Source organism: Lampetra planeri, chromosome 21, assembly GCF_965212315.1.
Source record: "Lampetra planeri chromosome 21, kcLamPlan1.2.h2, whole genome shotgun sequence".
NCBI lineage: Eukaryota > Metazoa > Chordata > Hyperoartia > Petromyzontiformes > Petromyzontidae > Lampetra > Lampetra planeri.
The window spans coordinates 5,025,218-5,048,877 of NC_136127.1; the positions used below are offsets into that span (position 1 = coordinate 5,025,218).

Below are 23,660 nucleotides of genomic sequence, written 5' to 3' on the forward strand. Positions count from 1 at the left end.
ATGCGAAGGACAACGAACTAAAACAAGAATCTCAGAATTCAAACAAGAACCTCAGGCTCAAAGGCACAAACTCCCTCGATCCAGGCTGTACTTTTTAAACGTGCAAACATTTTTTTAACGGAATAACAAATCTACATTTTCTACAGCATGACTGGGTTAAAAATTAAAGGCCCGGTGAGCAATAAACACAACTGCGTGTAAAACAAAAACAAAGCTGGAGTTGATCAAAGGTTGCTCCACTTCGCCCTTATATTCTGGACTCTGTGACTTGTTAAGCTAATCGCCACAGACACCACCTACAATGGCCTCCTCCAGCAAAGCTGCAATTGATACGGTTGACATAGTGGTGATCGCGGTCTACTTTGTTCTGGTCCTAGCTGTCGGTATTTGGGTAAGTGCCACACCGTTGCGTGACTGCGCTTATGGACAGGATGTTTCCTTACGAGGCTCTCAATGGGTTAGCCCCACAATATTTGCAGGGACGGATCCGTTTTTATACTCCATTGATGTCCCTGACATCGTCGGATCGGCTGATTCGATGTGCTCCGAGGTCAAGGCTCTGTTCCTGCGGTGATTGGGATTTTGCCAGTGCAGCTCCCAGACTGCGGAATGCTTTGCCTTTGGTAATGCGACAATCAGAGTCGTTAGAGTTATTTAAGTGTGTCTTGAAAACTCACCTCTTTAAATTTGCCTTTACCTCATAGTCCTGGCCATTTATCCTGGTTCTGCGTTCTCTAGAAATTCAGCAACGACAACTGTAATATATATATAAACACATGCGTTAAATGTATATGTTGTCCACTAAGTAATGTATTCTACTGATTAGAAGCTGGTCCGGAAAGTAAGACGCACCTCAAACATTGGGGTATTTTTTATAACACGTAGGCTTTCGCGACCAATATTATTCATAATCAACGTTTTTGGGTTTAGATCGCGTTATTTATAAATGTGTCGTAACCCTCCACCACCCGACACGGCCAATCAGGCGAATTGCCCGATGATGCTGGATGCAATTACCAGCGAAACGTCGTACTCAAATTGTAAATGTTGTGGTTTCACGCTTCAACACACCGGTGGGCTAAAGCAGTGAACTATTTGTCTTTTGTCAACGTGACACTTTTTTACTGATTGGCCGTGTCGGGTGGTGGAGGGTTACGACAAATTTATAAATAACGCGATCTAAACCCAAAAACGTTGATTATGGGTATTTTTTATGTTATATAATCAAGAGAATACGGTATTGCTACGGAGGAGCCCATCTCCCAGTCGCACTCTCTACTTTTTTTATACATACAGAGGGGGAAAAAGTATGGCTTATAATGCAGAGAATACCGTACTTTGTTGCCAATAAACTTGTTGTATATTATTTTGAAGGGAAAATAAAAACGTTTTCACTTGCATAAATGTTCATGCAAACACGACTTTAATTGACATTTTTAAAGCAATCTCCGTAGTTTGAGGAGTGTTTCAACACAATGTGCACGCACGCATTGCGTTTACATTCAAAAATCAACCGTCACCATCATCGCCAATAACTGTATGCGTTATAGATCGTTCCATAGCCCAAGGTCCAGTAAAGCCACAACGAACATTTCCTTCACTCTGTGTCTATCTTGGCTACCTCAAGTCCCTACGTGTATGCTGCTTTTCTCAGCTGCCTTCCCACAGTTACAGCAGCTTTGTTCAATTGATTTTTTCCAGCACTTAATGTTAGTGTTTTTTTGTTAAACCCAAGCCATGTTTTTTTTTATATCTCCCTGTCTATTCAGATTATTTCTAACGCACATCTCTATAAAGGTTTAGTTTTGTGTGATTTTCAGTTCTAATAGAACATTATCACTTTAAAACAGCAGCTGTGTGATCCACATATCACACCTGGCAGCCTGTATTGATCAAGGACTGTTTTCACTCGAGACACAAATGCATTTTGCTTTTCAAGACCAAAATCAATTTTTCAATACCAATGAAGTACATTTCTTCAATTAGCCAAGCCGACGCTGTCTGTCTGCAAAGCCCAGCGCGAGCAATTGAACATTTGAACCGACATGTCTTTTTTAGATCCCTATCAAAATTACCCTTCTACATATAAGTATGCAGCCTTATATTTCACAGTGCACACACTGCCAGAAATTGCACCTATTATGAACGACTCCAAAGAGGACAAGCAGGTTGCTCACATTTCAACAACTCGTGCACGTAATTCTAATGGAACAAGATTCACATGGGGAGCAACAAATGTTTCAACGTTTGAAAAATGCGAAGTAGAAAATATTTAGAGGTGTGAGGGATTAACCGTTACATGAATGCGGCTCAATTAGCATATTGCCTTGCACAAAATTTAACGCAGCTACGCTAGTTGTCCTGCACAAGCACAAAAATAATAAAAACACTCACCACATTCGTCAATATCACCGTGGCCTTAAAATGAAGGAGTGTATAATAGGCGACGTTTGGGCTAATGCCCTTTCGTCTCTGGCCTCTTCTCTCTGTGTGCTGTGAAGAAGGGTCGTTGCTTGAAACATCGCCTGTCATACTCCTGTTCCGTTTAAGGCCACGGTGTTATTATTGACGAATGTGTTGAGTGTTTTTTTTTCCATGAACATTACAAAGAGAGGCTATGAAGATTCCCTCTGCTAATAGACAAAATCAAGCGCTTCCAGTTTGGAATGCTGTACGTCCAATACCTTGACATTAGCGGCTGATATCTGCATAGTGCATGTGAGTGACTGATTAAAATTGTACCCAATTCTAATCATGCGTGATTAAGTGCTGCTTATAACGATGCAACAGTGCCTCAAAATAGCAGGGCTCGCTTTAATTATTCATGCTGAAATTTGAATGGGAAATTAATACAGTGCCCACCACATGAGTGGGTGGCAGTGGGGAGCGGTAGTTGTAGCGGTTAGAGCGCTGCGCTATGAACCAGGCTACCCGAGTTCGATTCCCGCTCACGGCCACACCAGTGACAATTATCTAAATGAGTCCTGGGCCTCCCCCTAGGTCGACTCAGCCTCAAATGAGTACCTGGTGCGGTGTGTAAACATCGCCACCCACCTCCTCGTGTGCCAATCGACCTAAAACCGGTTGAGATAATCGTCACTGATGTTGGCCGTGAACGGGATTGGAACTCGGGTCGTCATGTTTGCAGCTCAGCGTGCTAACAACTACACTACCGCTCCCCGCATAAACAACAGCCGTCATTCGCAGCTAGTGGTGGTGACGTCACCACGGCGCCTGTGCCAGGCCAGGTGCACGTTGAGGCCACGTGAAGTGTCGAAGGCTCGCTGACAGGTGACTGGACAGAGCTAGGTGCCATGAGATGACTGGCAGATGCACAATCATCATCATCTTCTTCCTTGTCTTTATTTCCTTGTCTTCGTATTCGCATCTCTGATTACCACGGTTGGCAATGTACGGTCTGAAAGAAGTTCAAGATACATATGTACTTTTATCAGTGTGATCATCTCCCTGTACTGCACGTGAGCCCGCATTATTCTGCCACTTGCTACAACATTTAGAGCAACACAAACCTCCTCTGCATTTTCTAATTGTGTCGAAATCCAGTTGGAAAAAAATAGCAGAAACAATTTTCCACCATCAGGTAATTCCACAATTGCAGCACAAGTTACGGCTGAGTGGGAGAGGTATTGTGTGAAATTGGCCACAAGTGAATTGTATTTTTTCGTCCAATTTGTCCACGAAAAATGCTGTCGCTCTGCCAAAAAATGCCGGCATGGGCTCACACTATTGTGAACTGATGTCACATAGTCTTTAGTTCGAGTCTAATTCACAAAAAGCACATTGCATTATTTGATAAATGACCAGAGTGGTGGCAGGAACTTAAGAATGTACTCCCTACAAACCAGCCCTGTGCAAGTTCCATTAATGGTGCGCTACCTCCACGTGTACTTTGATTCCATATACAGTAGCTTGTAGACATTTTCCGCAACTTATAAGTGACTGCTAACCAATAGATTGCAATTCCAGCCAGTTCACTTAATTTGTGTAAGACAAATTGTATACATTAACATCGCGTCACGCCAAGAGGATTTTCAGTGGGGGCGGTGGGTAAAGGGAATGTTTTAATGTCTAACCTTTCTTTACAATTTCTAACACTGCACTTTAAAGGGTATAACGCCTTTTTTAAATGACCTATGGTTTTGATCGGTTATTGATCTTCGTTTTTTGTGTGCATTGTCTATATTTCCAACTTTAGACTCTGAGTTGCATTCCCATCGTGTATATAAATATTATCACCTCTCTGTCTCTTGGAGGCATTTAAATGAGCACCGAATGATTTTGTTTGCAAAAGCACTTACAGGTGCATTTGAGACTGTCAATTATTTGTGTGCTGGTGAGATGTTTCCTATGCAAAATGCTTTTACTGAAATAAAAGTGGGTACGGGAACAGCCTTCAGAAAAATGCCTGAAAGGACAACAAATGGATGAGAGTGATAGAGCTACGCCGGTGTGCACAACAACAGATGCATTGGGAGGAAGATTTTTCACATTGTGAATTCAGTGCATTAAAGGGAAGGGTTCATATTTTCTTCCCTTGACACTATCGTTTCACCGTGTCTTTGTAGTCCATGTGCCGCTCCAACCGCAGTAACGTGAGTGGATACTTTTTGGCTGGAAAGGACATTGTTTGGTGGCCGGTAAGAGAAAGCACTACCAGCACCACCAGCACCACCAGCACCGCCAGCACCACCAGCACCACCAGCACCACCAACACCGCCAGCACCACCAGCACCACCAGCACCACCAGCACCACCAGCACCGCCAGCACCACCAGCACCACCAACACCGCCAGTACCATCAGGACCACCAGTACCGCCAGCACCACCAGTACCACCAGCACCACCAGCACCTCCAGCACCACCAGCACCACCAGTACCACCAGCACCACCAGCACCACCAGTACCTCCAGCACCACCAGTACCACCAGCACCACCAGCACCACCAGCACCACCAACACCGCCAGTACCATCAGGACCACCAGCACCTCCAGCACCACCAGCACCACCAGCACCACCAGTACCACCAGCACCACCAGCACCTCCAGCACCACCAGCACCACCAGCCCAACCAGTACCACCAGCACCACCAGCACCACCAGTACCACCAGCACCACCAGCACCACCAGTACCACCAGCACCACCAGCACCTCCAGCACCACCAGTACCACCAGTACCGCCAGCACCACCAGCACCTCCAGCACCACCAGCACCACCAGCACCACCAGTACCACCAGCACCACCAGTACCACCAGCACCACCAGCACCTCCAGCACCACCAGCACCACCAGTACCAACAACACCACCAGCACCACCAGCACCACCAGTACCACCAGCACCACCAGCACCACCAGCACCACCAGTACCAACAGCACCACCAGCACCACCAGTACCACCAGCACCACCAGCACCACCAGCACCACCAGTACCACCAGCACCACCAGCACCACCAGCACCACCAGTACCACCAGCACCACCAGCACCTCCAGCACCACCAGCACCACCAGTACCAACAGCACCACCAGCACTGCCAGCACCACCAGCACCGCCAGTACCATCAGGACCACCAGCACCACCAGCACCACCAGCACCACCAGCACCGCCAGTACCATCAGCACCACCAGCATCACCAGTACCGCCAGTACCATCAGCACCACCAGCATCACCAGCACCACCAGCACCACCAGCACCACCAGCACCATCAGCACCACCAGGACCACCAGTACCACCAGCACCACCAGCACCGCCAGTACCATCAGGACCACCAGCACCACCAGCACCACCAGCACCATCAGGACCGCCAGCACCACCAGCACCGCCAGCACCACCAGCACCACCAGTACCATCAGGACCACCAGCACCATCAGGACCACCAGCACCACCAGCACCACCAGCACCATCAGGACCACCAGCACCACCAGCACCATCAGCACCACCAGCACCACCAGCACCGCCAGTACCATCAGCACCACCAGCACCACCAGCACCACCAGTACCACCAGTACCATCAGCACCACCAGCACCACCAGCACCTACAGCACCTACAGCACCACCAGCACCGCCAGTACCATCAGCACCACCAGCACCACCAGCACCACCAGTACCATCAGGACCACCAGCACCATCAGGACCACCAGCACCACCAGCACCATCAGGACCACCAGCACCACCAGCACCACCAGCACCATCAGCACCACCAGCACCACCAGCACCATCAGGACCACCAGCACCACCAGCACTATCAGGACCACCAGCACCACCAGCACCACCAGCACCACCAGTACCATCAGGACCATCAGGACCACCAGTACCATCAGGACCACCAGCACCACCAGCACCACCAGCACCACCAGTACCATCAGGACCATCAGCACCACCAGTACCATCAGGACCACCAGCACCACCAGCACCACCAGTACCACCAGCACCACCAGCACCACCAGCACCATCAGGACCGCCAGCACCACCAGCACCACCATGACCAATATTCGAACTATCAAAACACAACTGTACGATGGGACATTATGATTTTGATATGTAAGGTGTACATGCTATATTTTAATATCTTTTAATTATATATTTGGCTGGAAGCAATTGCGGCCAGGAACTCGAACTCACTGTAGTGCCGTAGATGGGCCACGCTTACCGGCAGTGGTAGACGAGGTCCATTTGCAAGAGTGCCCCGTACCGCCAGGGGGGATCTACGATCCCACACAACACCACCCCTCGATGGGGACCCCAGACAGCTAATCCCACCGCTGCCACCAAATGTAATGGGTTCCGGAGACACTTGTAGTGGTAACTTCTTTATTACGATACACCACTCCAACAATACTCTGACACAGCCTAGGGACATAGCCTAGGGACACAGCCTACTCCTAGCGTGCCTGACTCTGGTTACGTTCTCGGGTCCTCCGGCTACAATTACCCTAGGGGAGGCTACCTGACCCGACCCAGCAAAGGTGCGGATCTAGACTCTGGCTTCCTCGGAACTCGCCCTTACAAGGACGTAGAGCCGGGAGTCCTAGAGTCCCACCACTGACCCACACAGCGTCCCGGCCCTTACAAGGACAAGCGGGACGAGGGGGTCCAGGGTCCTAAGCTGGCTGGTCTTGGGTCTTGAGCTGCGACTGGTCCCGATCGGCTGGGGAAGTCCCCTTTTATGTCCCCTTGCCCATCGACGGGAGGCATTGCGTGGGATCTTAGATCCCCCGCAGCCCCCCCCCCCCCCGTTGGTGGCGCCGAGGGGATTATCTGTCTGGGGTCCCCATCGAGGGGTGGTGTTGTGTGGGATCTTAGATCTCCCGCAGCCCCCCCGCCCCCCTTGACGGTACGGGGCACCCTTGCAGATGGACCTCGTCTACCACTACCAGTAAGCGTGGCCCATCTACGGCACTACACTTTAACTATATATTTGGCTGGAAGCAATTGCGGCCAGGAACTCCAACTCACAATGAGAAGGCTTTGAGTTCAGATCAGAGGTTAACTTGTCACAAGAATATTCTGCACTCTGCCATGGGCATGTAGAATTTCCACCACTCTGGCTGAACACCAACTATGCAGATGAGTGTGACCCGTTGTATGAGCAGGTCTTAATAAATAACTAATGCTATAATTAATGGTACTCACTGTCTCGTTGTCGAGGGATATTTTTATTGTATCATGGAGCAGGATACATAAAATCACAACAGATACCTAAAAGTCGCTTCTAATCTAAATTATTTAATTAGGCTAAAATGTAAGACAGTATTCAGATTAACATTTTGTACTACCCTTGTTACAACAATTTAACAACATAAAGAAAAACCTGCCCAGCCAATGCAAACGCACACAACATACATTCGGTAAGGGCAAGATATTGGTGTCCCAGTTTGTATAATGTGAAGATTGCAAGGATTAAATATATTCTTCATTTGTCACCTCACATCCCACAAGGAATAACATGAGGTTACATGGGAGTGCATTTTCATATGTTCTATCTCTAACATCACAATACGTGTTTTTGGTAAAAGTCACAAATGCAACATATCCCGTTGCTCCTTCAAACAAGGATACAATCTTGGGGGCAGATTCATCGATTGGCGAAACAGCCAAACACATTAGTGGACTGTATCATTTTCGGTGCTGTCATGAAGAAAAGTGCACAAAGAATTACGAAGAGACACATGCCGGGATTCCTTTGAGAGACAGAAACATGAGCATATTGTTTTGGAGAAAATACACAGATAAAAATACATAATTCTAATTGCTAGAAAAAGCAAGTCGGCTCATTGCTAAAAGGGATGATGGAATAATGATCTCATGGCAGCTGAGTGATCGGTGTCCGTGAGGATGTCCACCTAGGAGATGGTCAGTTGACCCCAGATTTGAACTCAAAGACTTTTCATCGTGAGTCAGGTGTCCTGACGACAGTCCCTCCTGGCCAAATATAAAATTGAAGGATATTAAATATCGTATATGATATATATTTCGTACGTATTGGAAGTGTAATGTCTTAACGGCATTGTTTGAGCTAGCTATAGATGAACCTTTCAAGCTTGTATTTGCAGTACATTCTCCTGCCCACTGCATGGTGTGCTCACTCTGTCTCCCCTCGCCTCCCCTAAACTCCAAACATCTGTATTGTCCGCGATAATGAAAATAAAGACGTGGAATTGCTGTCAGGAAATGACAGCCCCGGTAACGGCCTAATCAAGGACGGATTACAGTGAGAAGGTTGAGATTTGAAATTCTGGATGGTGAATGACATTGCCCCATCATTCATGCATTGGCGATTAAATTAATTAGGCCTCGTGGAAAGTGTAGAGTGGGTCTCATATGGATATACAGGCACCCCGCTATAGGAATGTGGGATTTACATCAGTGACTCAGAGGTGGCGCAGAGATAGGCTCTGCCACATTATTTTGCTTTACGTGGATACATTTTGGTTGAATCAATGAGATCAACATCATTTTTTTATTGGTTTTAATTATGTTATTTGTACTGTAATGTAATTGTTTTTTTTTACTAAATGTTAGGCAATATATATAAAACAAATACACCGTGGGTATAACTTTTTCACCACATTCGTGATTAATTTAATTGGTGTGATTCAGAGTGATATTTCGATTCAAGATAAATTTTGTTTTACTTTGTGGTGAATGTAGTGGGCCTCTCGTAGCTGCCATTATATTAAGGCATTGCGCACATGATACACAGAACCCGTAAACATCTTTTGTCGATTGACTACTGGAGGCCATCCTACACAGACAGAAAAGCATTCCGACACACGTCTGGTTAACATTTAGAATAATTAATAATGAACCAATGCGTCATGCATAACTAAAATATATAGTGAATATACATTAGCTATGAAATACAAAAAAACAGATTACATATTTATACACGCTAAATTTTAAAATATCCGTGTCAAAATTACATACGTGTACATGAATGCATCGTTATCACAATTTTATGCGTGCATTATTTGCATTGTTTATACTCTACAGTATTAAATAGAACAAAGCAAAATCGTACACTTGCAAAGGTAATAGCGACGGGGAAGGCGACATTGCTGGGATATGTGACGGGACAAGAAGGGGCTTGGAAAACGTGTTGCGTCACTGGGAAATTGAGGGCAAGAGATCGAAAGCGAGACAAAGGAGTGAGAATATGGGCAACAATGAGGTGGTCTGGCTCAAAGGACAGACAAAAGAGATTATGTAGATGCTCACCCCGAGCTCTCATTACTCTGATAGTGCATTGTCTTTGGGCTGTACGCCTTTTGGCGTCCTCTGGTCTAACACCGTTTAAGACGAGGCTCAAAAGAAAGCTGTCTCTGGTGTGGACCAAGTGGATCAATCAGTTTCAAGGACAATGCATATATTATCAGAGTTTTTTTGTCTTCTTGGTTCTTTCGGTAAAGTCACGTAGAAGGGAAGTAATAAAATAATAAAAATTAAACATAATAAAATAATTCTCACGACGTTTCGGCCACAACGCAAGCAGCCGTCCTCAGGCGAAGACCAGGTCTGTCGGGGAGACAGCGTCTGAATGAAATTTCATTCAGACGCTGTCTCCCCAACGGCTGCTTGCGTTGTGGCCGAAACGTCGTGATAATTATTTTATTGTGTTTTATTTTTATTATTTTATTACGTCCCTTCTACGTGACTTTACCGAAATAACCAAGAAGATGAATCCCTGCAGTCACGAAAGCTTTAAATCGAAATTCAGAGTTTTTTTGTTTGCATTCTGACCACAAGCATTGTGGTTAATGCAGACAGGATTCCTTGTAAAAGGTTTCAGTTTGGTGTTTTAACATCTTAACACCTATTTTGTTGCCAGAAAAAAGGGGAAAAACCTATTAACAGATGGGAGACTGTCATCATCCCCCCCCCACCAGATTGGGAATCACGCATGATTCTTGAGAGAGCATAATGTTTACATTATTAATATGTGCGTGTGCATATAGCCAAAGATGATGCTATTTGATCATATCAGAAACATGTTGTCCTGGGATAGAAAACTAGAAAACCCTCGAGGCCATTTGGCCTTACGTGTCAATCAGCCACGTAAATGGGTGATTGTGCTCTAAAAGCAACCAATTTTCACACATTATGCCGCAATGCTTTACATTTAAGCATGATTTCAACAAAGGGAAATGCTGGGATTGTTAAAGGGTTTAAAATACATTTCTCATGGAGTCTGTCAGAAATTATAACAATTTGGTTGATGTGTATACGTATAGAATTTGGTCGCATGCCGTCCTTCAGAGAGGAGCATTCATACAATGGCCCGTAAGAGGAGGCGCTATTAGCAAGTGGCCATTTGTGGGTAGGCTCAGCAGGTAGCAAGAATCATTCTCAGCCACGACGTGCGATACACAGACTTACACGGAAGAAATCGGCACAGCAAAGTGTGGATTGATATCAACTGTCCCTTCTTTATGGGACAGAGGAGGGGTCGGCAATCTGCGGCTCCAGAGCCGGATGTGCCTATTTACAGACTGCTTCGTGATGTAATGTGTGTATGTATTGACAGGTAGTGCAGCTTATTCTTTGGTTCTTTCGGTAAGGTCACGCAGATAGAAGAAAAAAAAGTGAATAAAAATAATAATAAAAAACCACGACGTTTCGATCGCAACACAAGCGATCGAAACGTCGTGGTTTTTATTTTTATATTAATTATTCTTTATTATTTGTATTCATATTCTTGGTTCTTTCGGTAAAGTCACGTAGAAGGGAAATAATTAAATAATAAAAAGATAAAACAATACAAATTCTCACGACGTTTCTTGCTGTGGATTTCACACCTGATGATGATTGCTTGTGTTGCAGTCGAAACGTCGTGAGAATTTGTATTGTTTTATTTGTTTATTATTATTCTATTATTTCCCTTCTACGTGACTTTACTGAAAGAACCAAGAATATGAATCCCTGCAGTCACGCAAGTTTTAAGTCAAAAGTAGTGCAGCTCTTGAAATATTGAGTTTTGTACCGAATTCTAAGAAAATTGCTCTTCTTGTTACTTTGGTTGCCGACCCCTGGGATAGAGTGTTGCCCCAGTGCACACGTGGGCTTCCTCCAGGTGCTCCGCGTTCCACCCACTTGCATAACAGTATGTTGAACTTCTTTCGCGCCGTACGTAGCCAACCGCGCACCTCGGAGGTGCGGGGGAAGGACAACATACTAAACACAAAAAGGAGTTCTAAAGAAAATAGTTCTTAATCAGGATTTAAAAGTGGATAGCTGCAGTGGCTTCCTCACATCGGAAGGAAGAGCATTCCAGATGGCCGCATAAGGGCATCTGAAAGCGCGCAATGCGGGGACCGTCTTTGTTCGATGGCCAGCCAGAAGCCGCTGCTGTGATGATGACGGGAGTTCGCGTGATGGTTTAAACTCCTTGACGAGATCAGCAAGGTATTGTGGTTCATTTGTGGCAAGCACTTTGTGTGTAATGAAAATTAATTCGCTAAATACATCTTCATATATTGCATAGAAAAAATGCAAAGCTTAGGAGAATGTTGGCGCACGCCAACCGCCTGGCTACTGCCTACCAGCTTGTCTGGTGATTCCCCAGTGATGATGACATGGAATTTGCATGAAAGGCAAGGCTAATGTCTCGGCCCTCGCCATAGCTCTTTGAAATTTCCACCCAGGGCTGTAGGCAGGAAATGAGCAATGCCTCGATGCTAAGTTGTGCCTGACAGCATTCCGACTGTAAGTGGGTGGAAGATCAGTGTGCGTGCGTGGACAGCTATGGATCTCCCGTGTGGAGTGCTTGTGTGTGTGTGTTGTAAACCCGGCGACCCGAGTTCAACTCCCACTCATGGCCAACACCAGTAACGATTATAATCGTAACGATTATAATAATCGTAACGATTATAAGGTAATTATCTGAACTAGTCCTGGACCTCCCCTAGGTTGACTCAGCCTCAAATTAGGAACATGGTGCGGTGTGTGAACATCGCCACTGGGGAGACAAAAGCGGTCGGGCGTAGCGCTGGCCACCCACCCCCTCGTGTGCCGTGCCGGCCTTCATTGGGTGCTCGCTCACAGAACTTGCCCCAAAAGTCTGTTAAGGCTACACGAGGGATCTTTGTCGATGTCCTGTATGATTGTGTATGCCCGATCGCAGGTCGGGGCGTCGCTCTTCGCCAGCAACATCGGCAGCGGCAGCTTCATCGGCCTGGCCGGCACCGGAGCAGCATCTGGCATCGCAGTGGCCGCATATGAGCTGAGCGTGCGCGAAAACCTCGACACACACACACTGACAATAATTTTTTATGACATTTTTTTAAAATGTACTTTTACCAGGTAAGGCACACTGAGATATGTAGCTGTTTTTTTCAGAAGCAACTTGCTGACAAATGATAGCTCAACGTGGATATTGACAGTCGCAGTCAAATAATCCGAACGCATGTTTCTAAATGTGGAGGGGGAAAAAAAACGGAGGACCCGGAGAAAAATCCACGGTGAAAGAGACATGCAAACTCCAAATATACAGCAGGCGTCAGGGTTGGGATCAAACCCACGACCTCCTGTATACCAGGCGAGGTAGTTAACATCTCGCCAACACACGCTCACACACACCATGCACGCTCACATCTGCAGCGCGGTACGAAATCGCATTTCTGTCTTGGCTAATTAATCACCCACACCCATTGCAGTGCAGCATTCCTCTCGACATTCGCGAGGGGATACGTTCGGGAGATGATCGTGAATAACAAATTTCGCGGATAATGATAGTGGCCTACGGAAACCTATCTTTTTTAATGAATGACCTTAAATAAATACATCAATAAGCGATTAAATACGTTAAAATTACATATATCTCTCTCATCTCTTTATCTCATCAATAAGCGATTAAATACGTTAAAATTACGTATATCTCTCTCATCTCTTTATCTCATCGCTTCTTCTCTCACGACTGTATCTCTCATTACTTTTTATCTCATCACTTTCTTTCTCTTTCACTCTCGATGCATAATGCGATTCGAGGATAGCCACAAACAGCCGATCGCCAGTTCGTGAACAACGAGGGAATACTGCATTGTATTTGTGCGCGGTGTAATCGTCATTTGCTATATATGTTCACGTATCCGACTTCTACACATATTCGCCTATATATCGCATTGATAACGCAATGGACCATAGATGACTTACTCTAAAAACAGCGTCACTCGGTAGAGAGAGTGTTAGTCCATGGGCATAATTCAAGCAATAAAATATCGTAATCTACGCCAGGGATTTGAACCTGTGACTTTCATGCGTCAATCCCCATGGCCACTGCACATTCATGCAGAAAATGCTGCCTTACTTCTACGTGTCACCTGTACGTACAGCTAGGACGGTTAATGAACGCAGGCGATAACAAAATGTATTAAATAAAGAGGCGGATGAAAACAGGTCCAGTGCCTTTGGATAACTGTAATTACGAATGACAAGGGAACAAGGGAGCATTTCTAAATTATTTTTATTTCCTGCTATGCAAATATATTTTCTTGGAATTGCACTGAGAGACAAAACACAACGCGAGATAGAGACATTGAGATATGTGGGCGCGGGCAGGAGACGGTGGCTGGAGGGCACAATGGCCAACAGTCAAGACCTGTGACAGAGTGGCACCCAAAGGAAGGAACACGCCAGACAGGAAATCCACCACGGAGATGGAGCGATGACATCAGTCAGCTTGTGCCAGAGTGATTGTCGCATCGCAGAACTATGAGAAATGGCGATGGCTTGGTGAGGTCTTCAACCAGCAGTGGATTGGCCATGGCTGATGATGATAAACATCTGCGTGGATTGGCTCACCCCACACTCTGGCCTCCACTCTCACAGCCCCGTAAAGCACCCCCAACTCTCCACCACTCCGTCTTGTCGTGATGTCGTTTAGCCCCCAATATGGTCACTCACCCCATTTATGAGGACCTTCATAAACACGCAAGATTGATGGATTATGTTGAGAACATATCTTGTGAGACACTCAACTCCGCAGGGTTGTAAGCTGGCAGTGCGTCAAGTAGGCTAATGGCATCTGAGAGCTGTCCCCCCAGTCCGTATGAAATTTTCTCTGGACACACGAGTTTCCTTGTTCAAATAAATCAAGTAAATAATTAATTACCTCTAGATTCCTAGAGAGACTTTTCTGAGAAGGATTTAGTGAGGGTATTCTGGACAAATAAGTATTATTGCAATACCTTTTTTTAGCATGGTTATGTGTTTTTCCTTTTGAGGCTACAGCATTATCGACGCATGTGTTGACTTTATTGTTAATTGTGTGTGTGCACTATTGCCAATGCTGCATCACCAAATAAACAGTTAAAAATAGGTATATTAGGCTAAATTATCGAATGCATAAATTATATATTATTGAATTACATCATGGTATTGTAATTCCCATTATCATAAACAAATCTACTTAACTATTACCAAGACATCATTATCAGCAGCAGCATATCCATATTATTATGATTATCATCATCATTATATTCACGTCCTAATGGTAATCAAATTATTTTTATTACGATGCTTGTTTATTCAGGAAAGCCTTTTTTTCACGATAGTCCTGCCAATATTTTTTCCCAGTAGGAGGCGATGTTGCTTAGTGCAATTCCAATCGAGTCATTTTCCAGCAATGTGTTAGGGGCGATTTGTGGCCCATACCAAGTGCAATGCATTGGATTTTTTTGGTTTAGCTTTAGGAAAAAATCAGAGAACCCACAGCAGGGGGAGAACAAATTGCACACAGAAAGGCAGGTTTGGAATCGAACCCAAGGCCATCTTGCTGTGAGGCACAAGTGTTACCAATGTGCCACCCTGCCACTCATCTTCATCAGCATTACCATCATCATTGTTATCATAAATCAGCTAATTTCACATGATAGGTATATATGTCACAACAGAAGCTGGATTATTTATTGCCGTGTTTATTTCCTTATTTCTGGCAACATTTATCCAGGTTAGGTCCTACGTGGTGTCAAATGTATAATCATGTCAAGGACACCTTAACCCACTGTGAGCAGATAACATGTCCAGACCTCTTAGCAAAAGCACTCACCAAACATGTACAATTCAATGCATGTGCTTTAAAATCAAATTGCTTACACTCTTATATGTTATGCATAGAAATAAAAAAAAAATTGCGTGTACTACATGTATGCGTACAATACGTAGCATTTCAGGAATGTCAAGCACGCTTATTCAGCGACTTTATGCAATATAATCTCAAAATAAGTTCAGACATTCTTGCCATTTGTTTTACATACCGAACATATTTAAAATAAATACCGTACCATATTTTTTTTATGGATTGTAAATGTGTGAATGCTAAATATAGGAACAAGAGAAAAGAGTGCATTTTTTCACGAAAAATACAGTAGTACGTATATTGGAAACAACAGCAAACCCTTTTGCCTGCCATGGTCAAAAACCGTATTTATATCCGACTGGCAATTACACGAAAAATGACAATTTGTATATTAACCTAGTCTGAGCCTTCTTTAGGTCAACTCAGCCTAAAATTAGTACCTGGCATTGGGGAGGGAACGAGGTGTTATCATCACTCATGGAATGCCCCAATTGTGTTCTGTGGCAGCATTGAAAGAGTAATTTTTGTTGAACCAACTGAAAACTCAAGATACCAGGATAGTTTCGTTTGCAAGAATGAACTTGGTGGTTATAGGTTCTCGCGAAATGGTTTTCTCAAACAGTATTCGCCCCACCAGTTATGTGGCACAGTGGTTTGTGGATTATAGCACAACTTGGGTTGGTCTAGGTCACTCTTGCAAATGATACTATCCTGGTCTCTGGAGTTCTCACCTGGTTTAAAAAAAACTATAAATATGAACTTGATTCCCAGCCACGACCAACATTAATCCTCATTTTAGAAACCGGTGCAATCTGTGCTGGCACTGCCCTGGAATCAGGTTGGAGCAGAGAGCCTGTGTCCCCACGGTGGCCTCATCTGTTGGCTGTCTGGCACCCTTTGCTAAGCATGATTTGTTTTTTCCTAGGCTGACTCTCAAACCATTCGTGACGTTGCAGTTGGTGCAGCAACTAGGGATGTGTTCCATACAATCACGAGCAATGCATAACCACCCAGCCATGACATTTTTAAAACCATGGGGCGAAAATTAAAGTTATTTGATTTTAACTAAAACAAACCTCACCAAACCCATTCCTCTGAGTATGGAATGGCGGTGTAGTGGTGAGCACATTTCGAATCCCAGGCACGGTGGTGAGTGACATCTGAGCTGGTCCTGGCCCTCACCTCACTCCTAGGTCAACCTGCACTGACCAGCCTGGTGAAGTATTTTACCGAAAGAACCAGGGACTATGGATTCCTGCAGTCACGAAAGCATCAAATCAAGACTGGTGAAGTATGGTTAAACAAAAACATTACCAACACAATGTGGAGATACCTTCATCCAGCAATGGATTGACAAAGGGCTGTCTATACTCATAACGAAGTAAGCATTGGTTAAAAAAAAATATTTATATGTATAGTTTCATAATCACCATTCCCCAGTAAGGGTAGAGAGAAGCAGTGGGCAGAATGGAGTGGGAATGGCGGAGCCCAACAATCCTCATTTAAATATCGGGTATGGGAACCGAAGGTTTGGGTTGTTTTGGTAATTGGGCTGGCAGAGTCCGTGCTCCCTGTAGTCATGGAAATTAAACACGAGTACCAGATGGTATCTGGACCTGTTCTGGGCCTCCCCTGGGGTAAATGTGACCTAAACTAAGTACCTAATGTGGTATGTAAACATCAGTTACGAAAGGGACCTAAACCATTTGTGATTTTGGCCACATGACCCCCCTCCTCACCCCTCCCACCATCCCCTCCAGTTATGGGGATTCGTGGAGGGCACTTTGTATTTGTGTGTGTGTGAGAGAGGCACCAGCAGGAACGCTCTGGATGTGGTTCAGTCGATTAGGAGAGATATTTATGTGGGTGTGGAGTGGAAGGTGGTGATTGTACGGTGGATAAACAACGTATTATTATTGTAATTGCAATTACTATAAAGCGGTCTAATAACAAGTCACCGCATGCCTAGTATTGTTCGTGCAAATAAAGTGTATCCCTTAATGTAAACTGGATCACATGTGACATGATAGGACTTTATTACATCCTCTGACAAATGGAAGGCAACCGATGGCTCCATATTGTTATTTCTAAGGTCTACTATATTTTTTGTCGTATTCCCAAAACGAACATTTGAAACGCCCACAGAGCAGTCAATCAACCCGTGTTACACAACAGCATGTAGAGGAGATATTACGTAACTACTAACATTTCTTTAAATTACTTATTATCCACTATAGTGGCAGCACCTGCCCTGCTATAAAGAGTAATGCCTATCACACGACAGGCAAATTCATATTTATAATTCTCAGAGCTGTCATCAAATGAAGACATTTTAAAAAAAACTTCCATTCCAGAAGTCTCACAAGGAGCCCTGTGACATTACCTCATGTCGGAACTGTTTCTCAAGTTGCATCAGTAGGCTTATTATTTATACCATGTGCCGTATGCTTCTATATGCCCTGCCAAGTCACGTCATAACATGACAATCAATACAAAATGAATAGTCTCTAGAGCTGGAATATACTCAACTAATTTGACAATCAACGCACCACACTTCAGAAACTGTTTTAATCACAGACAGGTGGCTGAAATTGAACCAATTTAGCATTCTGACTTCTAAACCTCCTCATCACTTTCTCAGGTATATGTTCACTTATTTTGTACAGACCAATTCTTCTTTTCTCGTGCGGTGCCTACCCAAATTTGCAAACACAGAGTTTCAAAGAGAAAACATGGCAAAGTGTTACAAAACAAAGTCTAGACACGTTATAATTGCAGCAATGGGATTCTGTTTTGTTGTTTTGTATAATTAGATTTTGTATTGTCTTTGGAGGACTAGATACCAACTTGCACTGTCGGTCTCCCAAACCTCACTAACCCAGGCCAACAACATTCGTATCCAACTGGCCTCTCCAACCCATCTCTCCCCACCTCCCTTATGCTATGAATATTGCAAATGCACTATACACAAGCCAGTAGTGTCTGGTTGTTTTAATTAGAGAGAATGCGCGTATTTGACCTCACCATTCGTATAATGTATATGGGAGTGCAGACGTATACATCCAAAATAACAGACGGTCTCTTGGGAGGAGGGTTCTGGTGAGGTTTGAGGTCCGTGGGAGTGCACAGGTCTTAGAGCTGTGTTTGAAATATTGACGTCGCTGCCCAAAACTCGAGCGCATGACGAGTGAAGTGGTGGGGATGCTGCATGGGAAGAAAGTACATTGTCTTCATGTGTTTTGTCAATCAAAACACGCTGAGTGCAGTTGGGAAATAATCTTTTTTACCTTTCCATCTCCAGTATACCTAATTAGTAATATGTGGCGATGGTAATGCGTCAACAGCAGGCAGCATTATTTAATCGCACTGAACTCATCACAGGTCAAGCGTCAGAAGGTATGCAGGTGTTTGAACAAATATGTATATGCATATATATGTACAGTAGAACTAAAAAAATCCACACTCCAATCGGTGAATCCCTGTAATATGCGGATTTTCGGCGGTTCACGAACGCTTCCATAATCCACGGGACCATTGATCCTGATATTTGTGAAATCCTTGAGAATTGATGGCTCTTTTTTCGGAGAGGATCTTTGTCTTATAAATGTATCAATGTAATTTCCATATTTATTATAATTAGTTTACAGCACTGTGCAATGCAAAGAAACCGGCAGCCTCTTTGCAATGTAAACTCTGTAAGGATGTTTTCTTTAAATGCTGGGCATTCCAAAGAGCCCACTGGATTATTGCAATGCACACTCCATGATGTGTACAGATATGTCCAGCTGCAAATTATTTTTTTCGTAAAGAAAATTGCTGCATGTTTAGACTTGATATTGAAAGAAAAAAAACTTTCACGTAAACCATCTGATAGATTTTCTCAATGTGGGTTTTGACAAAATCGTAACCGTATAATAATTAGCTAATTTATCATGGATTCATTGGGCTACTAGTCATGTGATGCACTTCTCCTGTAATACGCAAAGTTTTCCCGGATTAACGGAGTCGCGCGGTTAATATCTGCCGCATACCGCGTCGGCATACATTTTTGCGAATTACGAGACTAACCTCAACGATGTGCCACAGATGATAGAATCAGCTATATGGTCCCCCCAAATCACCACGGATGATTAGAGTTCTGCTGTGGTGAATACATGTATGCACCTGTGCAGCCCTATTGTCAATCCACTCCCCTATGCCATGTGGGACATGGAGGGTTATTACACCATTCTTCACCATGCTGAACAGTGCAGATTGGTGAAGGCGGGAAGCATAGATGTGGAAACATAAAGTACATTACAACCATGGGGTTTTCTTCAGGGCTCTCTGCTGTCACTGCCTATGACACCTTAAGCATGGTGGTCGGCCCAACGCTGCTTAGCGACTGTGATCTGTTGCACGGGTTAGCACACTACACTATGAATTTGGTAAACTGAATTTGGTTCCCCGCCACAGCTTGCATCATTGACGAGTGACAGCTGAACGAGTTTTGGGCCCCACCTGTACCAAACCACACTGACCAGCGTAGAGAAGACTGGTTACACAAGCCCCATGACTGCAACAGTGTGGGAAGACTTTATTTAGCAGTGATTTAATGCCTTCATTTACTGTGCTATACTCGATCCAACGTATGTCATACAACTTTTCTTCGTGCATCCACACATACATACGTGACATAACTCCACGTGATTTATTAATTTCCACTATTACTATTACAGGGTCTCTTCACGCTGATTTTGTTGGCTTGGATATTCGTACCTGTGTACATCACATCTGGGGTAAGCAGTCAATATTCCATTACGCGATGCCGTAAATGTCAAATCTTTAATGAAGCAAAATCGAATTATAGTTCGGTTGGATAAATCAGAGCAAACACATTCTAGAACATAACATATGTCAATGACCCCGATACCCACTGTCATGTGCAATGATTTTCAGATATGGTTTGTCCTATTAAACTTTTATGCCCAGATTCTCTTGTTTTATGTATGTAATGTGTGCGACATGAATTATTTAGCCAGAAGTAAGGTTAGTGCTGACAAATATTCATTCACACGATACTAATGTATAGATACTGCTGTTGTGGTGTCATATTTAGCACACTGGACTTGTAATCCAGAGTTGTTCAGTATGAGTGGATCTCCCACTACGACAATTAAACAATGTGGTCTAGAAGGGGCTCTAGCGAGTGCCACTCGAGGCAAAAAAATTTACCCGATCTTCCACGATGGAAGATGTGGAAGTGCCCAACATTTACACCACGACGCGTGGCTTGCTGATCAATTAATTGCGGCGAACCCCTTTATTCTCCTGGGTGGGCAAAAACGGGGAAAAGGGATTTTAAAAAAAGTATCAATTGTTTCAACTGCCGCGCCAGGAGAACAAAAAGACCAGCGGCCTGTGAATTTCAAGTCCAATGTGCTAATCAATACACAATGGCAGCATCCTTACCCGCTGATGTACGATATGTAATTTAAGTTTAACAAGTGAGCAAACTTTTGTCTACCTTTTTATTGTTTTGCTGCTACAATGCTTCACTGAAGCCTCATATATTCTTGTATTGTTTTGTAACACTGCTTACATGCTCATTTCATATAAACTACATCTGCCACTGAAGTAATTTGTACTTACATGCCCGTTCATATAAACTATATCGGCCACTTCATGAATTTGTACTTACACACCCCGTTCATATAAACTACATCTGCCACTTAATTAATATGTACTTACATGCCCCGTTCATATAAACTATATCGGCCACTTAATTAATATGTACTTACATGCCCCGTTCATATAAACTATATCGGCCACTTAATTAATATGTACTTACATGCCCCGTTCATATAAACTATATCGGCCACTTAATTAATATGTACTTACATGCCCCGTTCATATAAACTATATCGGCCACTTAATTAATATGTACTTACATGCCCCGTTCATATAAACTATATCGGCCACTTAATTAATATGTACTTACATGCCCCGTTCATATAAACTATATCGGCCACTTAATTAATATGTACTTACATGCCCCGTTCATATAAACTATATCGGCCACTTAATTAATATGTACTTACATGCCCCGTTCATATAAACTATATCGGCCACTTAATTAATTTGTAACTTTTGTGGCTCCACACGGCTGGAGGTGGTCACGACTCCTGAGTACCTGCAGAAGAGACATGGAGGCAAGAGGCTGCGGGTTTACCTCTCCTTCCTGAACCTCATCCTCTGCATCTTCACCAAGATCTCCGTGAGTGCACGTCTCACCCTTTGTAAATACCATGCTGTTCGCCTGTGTGCACAAGAGTGGTCAGTGAGTGATGGGTATGTTCCCACGAGTGGCTAGTTTCACAGGATCAGGCAAGCGAAATGAGAAACGATTTTATGTTGGAGAGACGAAAAAAGGGTCAAGTGACGTGAGTAACTTGGTATTCAGAGTTTTGTAGGTATACGTGCACGTATGCATGCGTATGTGTGTATGTGAAATGGGGAGCAGTGGTGCAGTGATTCGCACTCTTTGCTACAAGACCAGATACAGCAGCTGCGTGCAATTCATGGCTATGGCTGCTAACACATCAGTACGTCAGTATTGAGGGGACAGCGGCTGTAAATCACCCCCTTGGTAAGCCGTTCTGGCATTAATGGCTGCATAGTCACTAAAAGCTCTTGTCGCAATAATAGTAGTGTCTGTGTGGAGTGGTGGCATAGTGCTCAATAACACTGCATGATTGTTCAAGTGCCCTAGATTCAACGTTTTTGTAAATGCTAAATACCGTTGGACTATTCGAATTGCAAAATAATTCAAGAGAATATTGTTTCAACCATATTGACTGTCAAGGAAAGTGGTGGGAGTGACCACCAATTAAGAGAAGCACAAACACACACGGGATTTGTATGGGCAGCATGAATGTTGCTTGTTGCATCTGTATCTCAAGTGCCAATGTTTGCTCAGCATAGCTTGTTCTCCTTTAAAACTGAGTTGACCTTAGGAGAGGCTCAAAGCAGTGGTAAGTGGTGAAAAACAAGTGTGCCAATGGTGATACACAGTCGTGACTTGGGGAGGCCCTCTATTACCAGCACCTCCGATTAGCCCCGCACCTCCGATTAGCACAGTTGGCTACGCACTGTGCGACGTAAGTTCAACAACAGACATTATCACTCAACATTTGGCAATGTTCACTTACTGAGTGCAGTTCTGAAATTACATTTCATACCTTCAGCTTTATCTACACATGTTTATGTTCACATAGTGCAGGTAATTCAAAAGGCAACAGAGTCCATTCATACTAAAATATAGTATTGTTCCAGGTTAAAACATGACCAATTTGCAGCGTGTACAAAAAAATGTGTTGTGACGGGTACTGCAAGATCATGTCCGTCCAATGCTGGCTGAGCTGCATTGGATTCCAGTTGCCGAACGAATACATTAAAAAGTCACTCTCTTGACACACAAAGCGTTTGACACAAATGAACCACAATACCTTGCTTATCTCGTCAAAGAACATAAACCATCACGCAAACTCTGGTCATCCTCGCAGCAGCTTTTTGCTAACAATTGAACAAAGACAGTCACTGCATTGTGCGCTTTCAAATTAGGAAGCCACTGGAGCTATGTACTTTTAAATGTAAATTGAAAACTCATTTCTTTACAACTGCTTTTTTCGTTAATTTTATTGTCCTTTCTCCGCACCTCCAATCAGCACGGTTGGCTATGTACGGTGCGAAAGAAGTTCAACATGCATACATGTGTAGTGTAATAGCGCCGGCTGGTGGACAGCAGCGGCAACTGTGGTGGACAGACAGTACACACGCCTGTGAGGGTGTGCACGGTGTGTGAGCAGAGGGGAGGAACTAGGGCATGGGTCATGGAAGACCCCGTCTGGAGGCCCCTGGAACCTGCTAGCGGGTTCGAGAAGGGAGGCGCGGTCAGGGCGGAGCCAGGCCGCGCTGGGAGCATAAAAGGAACCCAGAACGGGAGCTCGAGGCTGCCGGATCTGGGAGTGGACTCGTCTCGTCGTCGCTGTCGTCTCGTCGTCATTGTCGCTAACATGTCCGCTACGAAGGATAGC

General features: G+C 44.3%; 1 protein-coding gene across 1 annotated transcript in view; it reads left to right on the forward strand.

Annotated features, from left to right (window-relative positions):
• The first annotated feature begins 276 nt into the window (after positions 1–276).
• Positions 277–23,660, forward strand: part of LOC144724546 (sodium/mannose cotransporter SLC5A10-like) — a 60,513-nt gene continuing 37,129 nt past the window's right edge. The window contains exons 1-5 of the mRNA XM_078603785.1: positions 277–391; positions 4,587–4,658; positions 12,634–12,738; positions 20,304–20,363; positions 21,737–21,841. Coding sequence (XP_078459911.1) covers positions 302–391; positions 4,587–4,658; positions 12,634–12,738; positions 20,304–20,363; positions 21,737–21,841 — 432 coding nt within the window. The 5' untranslated portion in view covers positions 277–301. The remainder of the gene's footprint in view (positions 392–4,586; positions 4,659–12,633; positions 12,739–20,303; positions 20,364–21,736; positions 21,842–23,660) is intronic.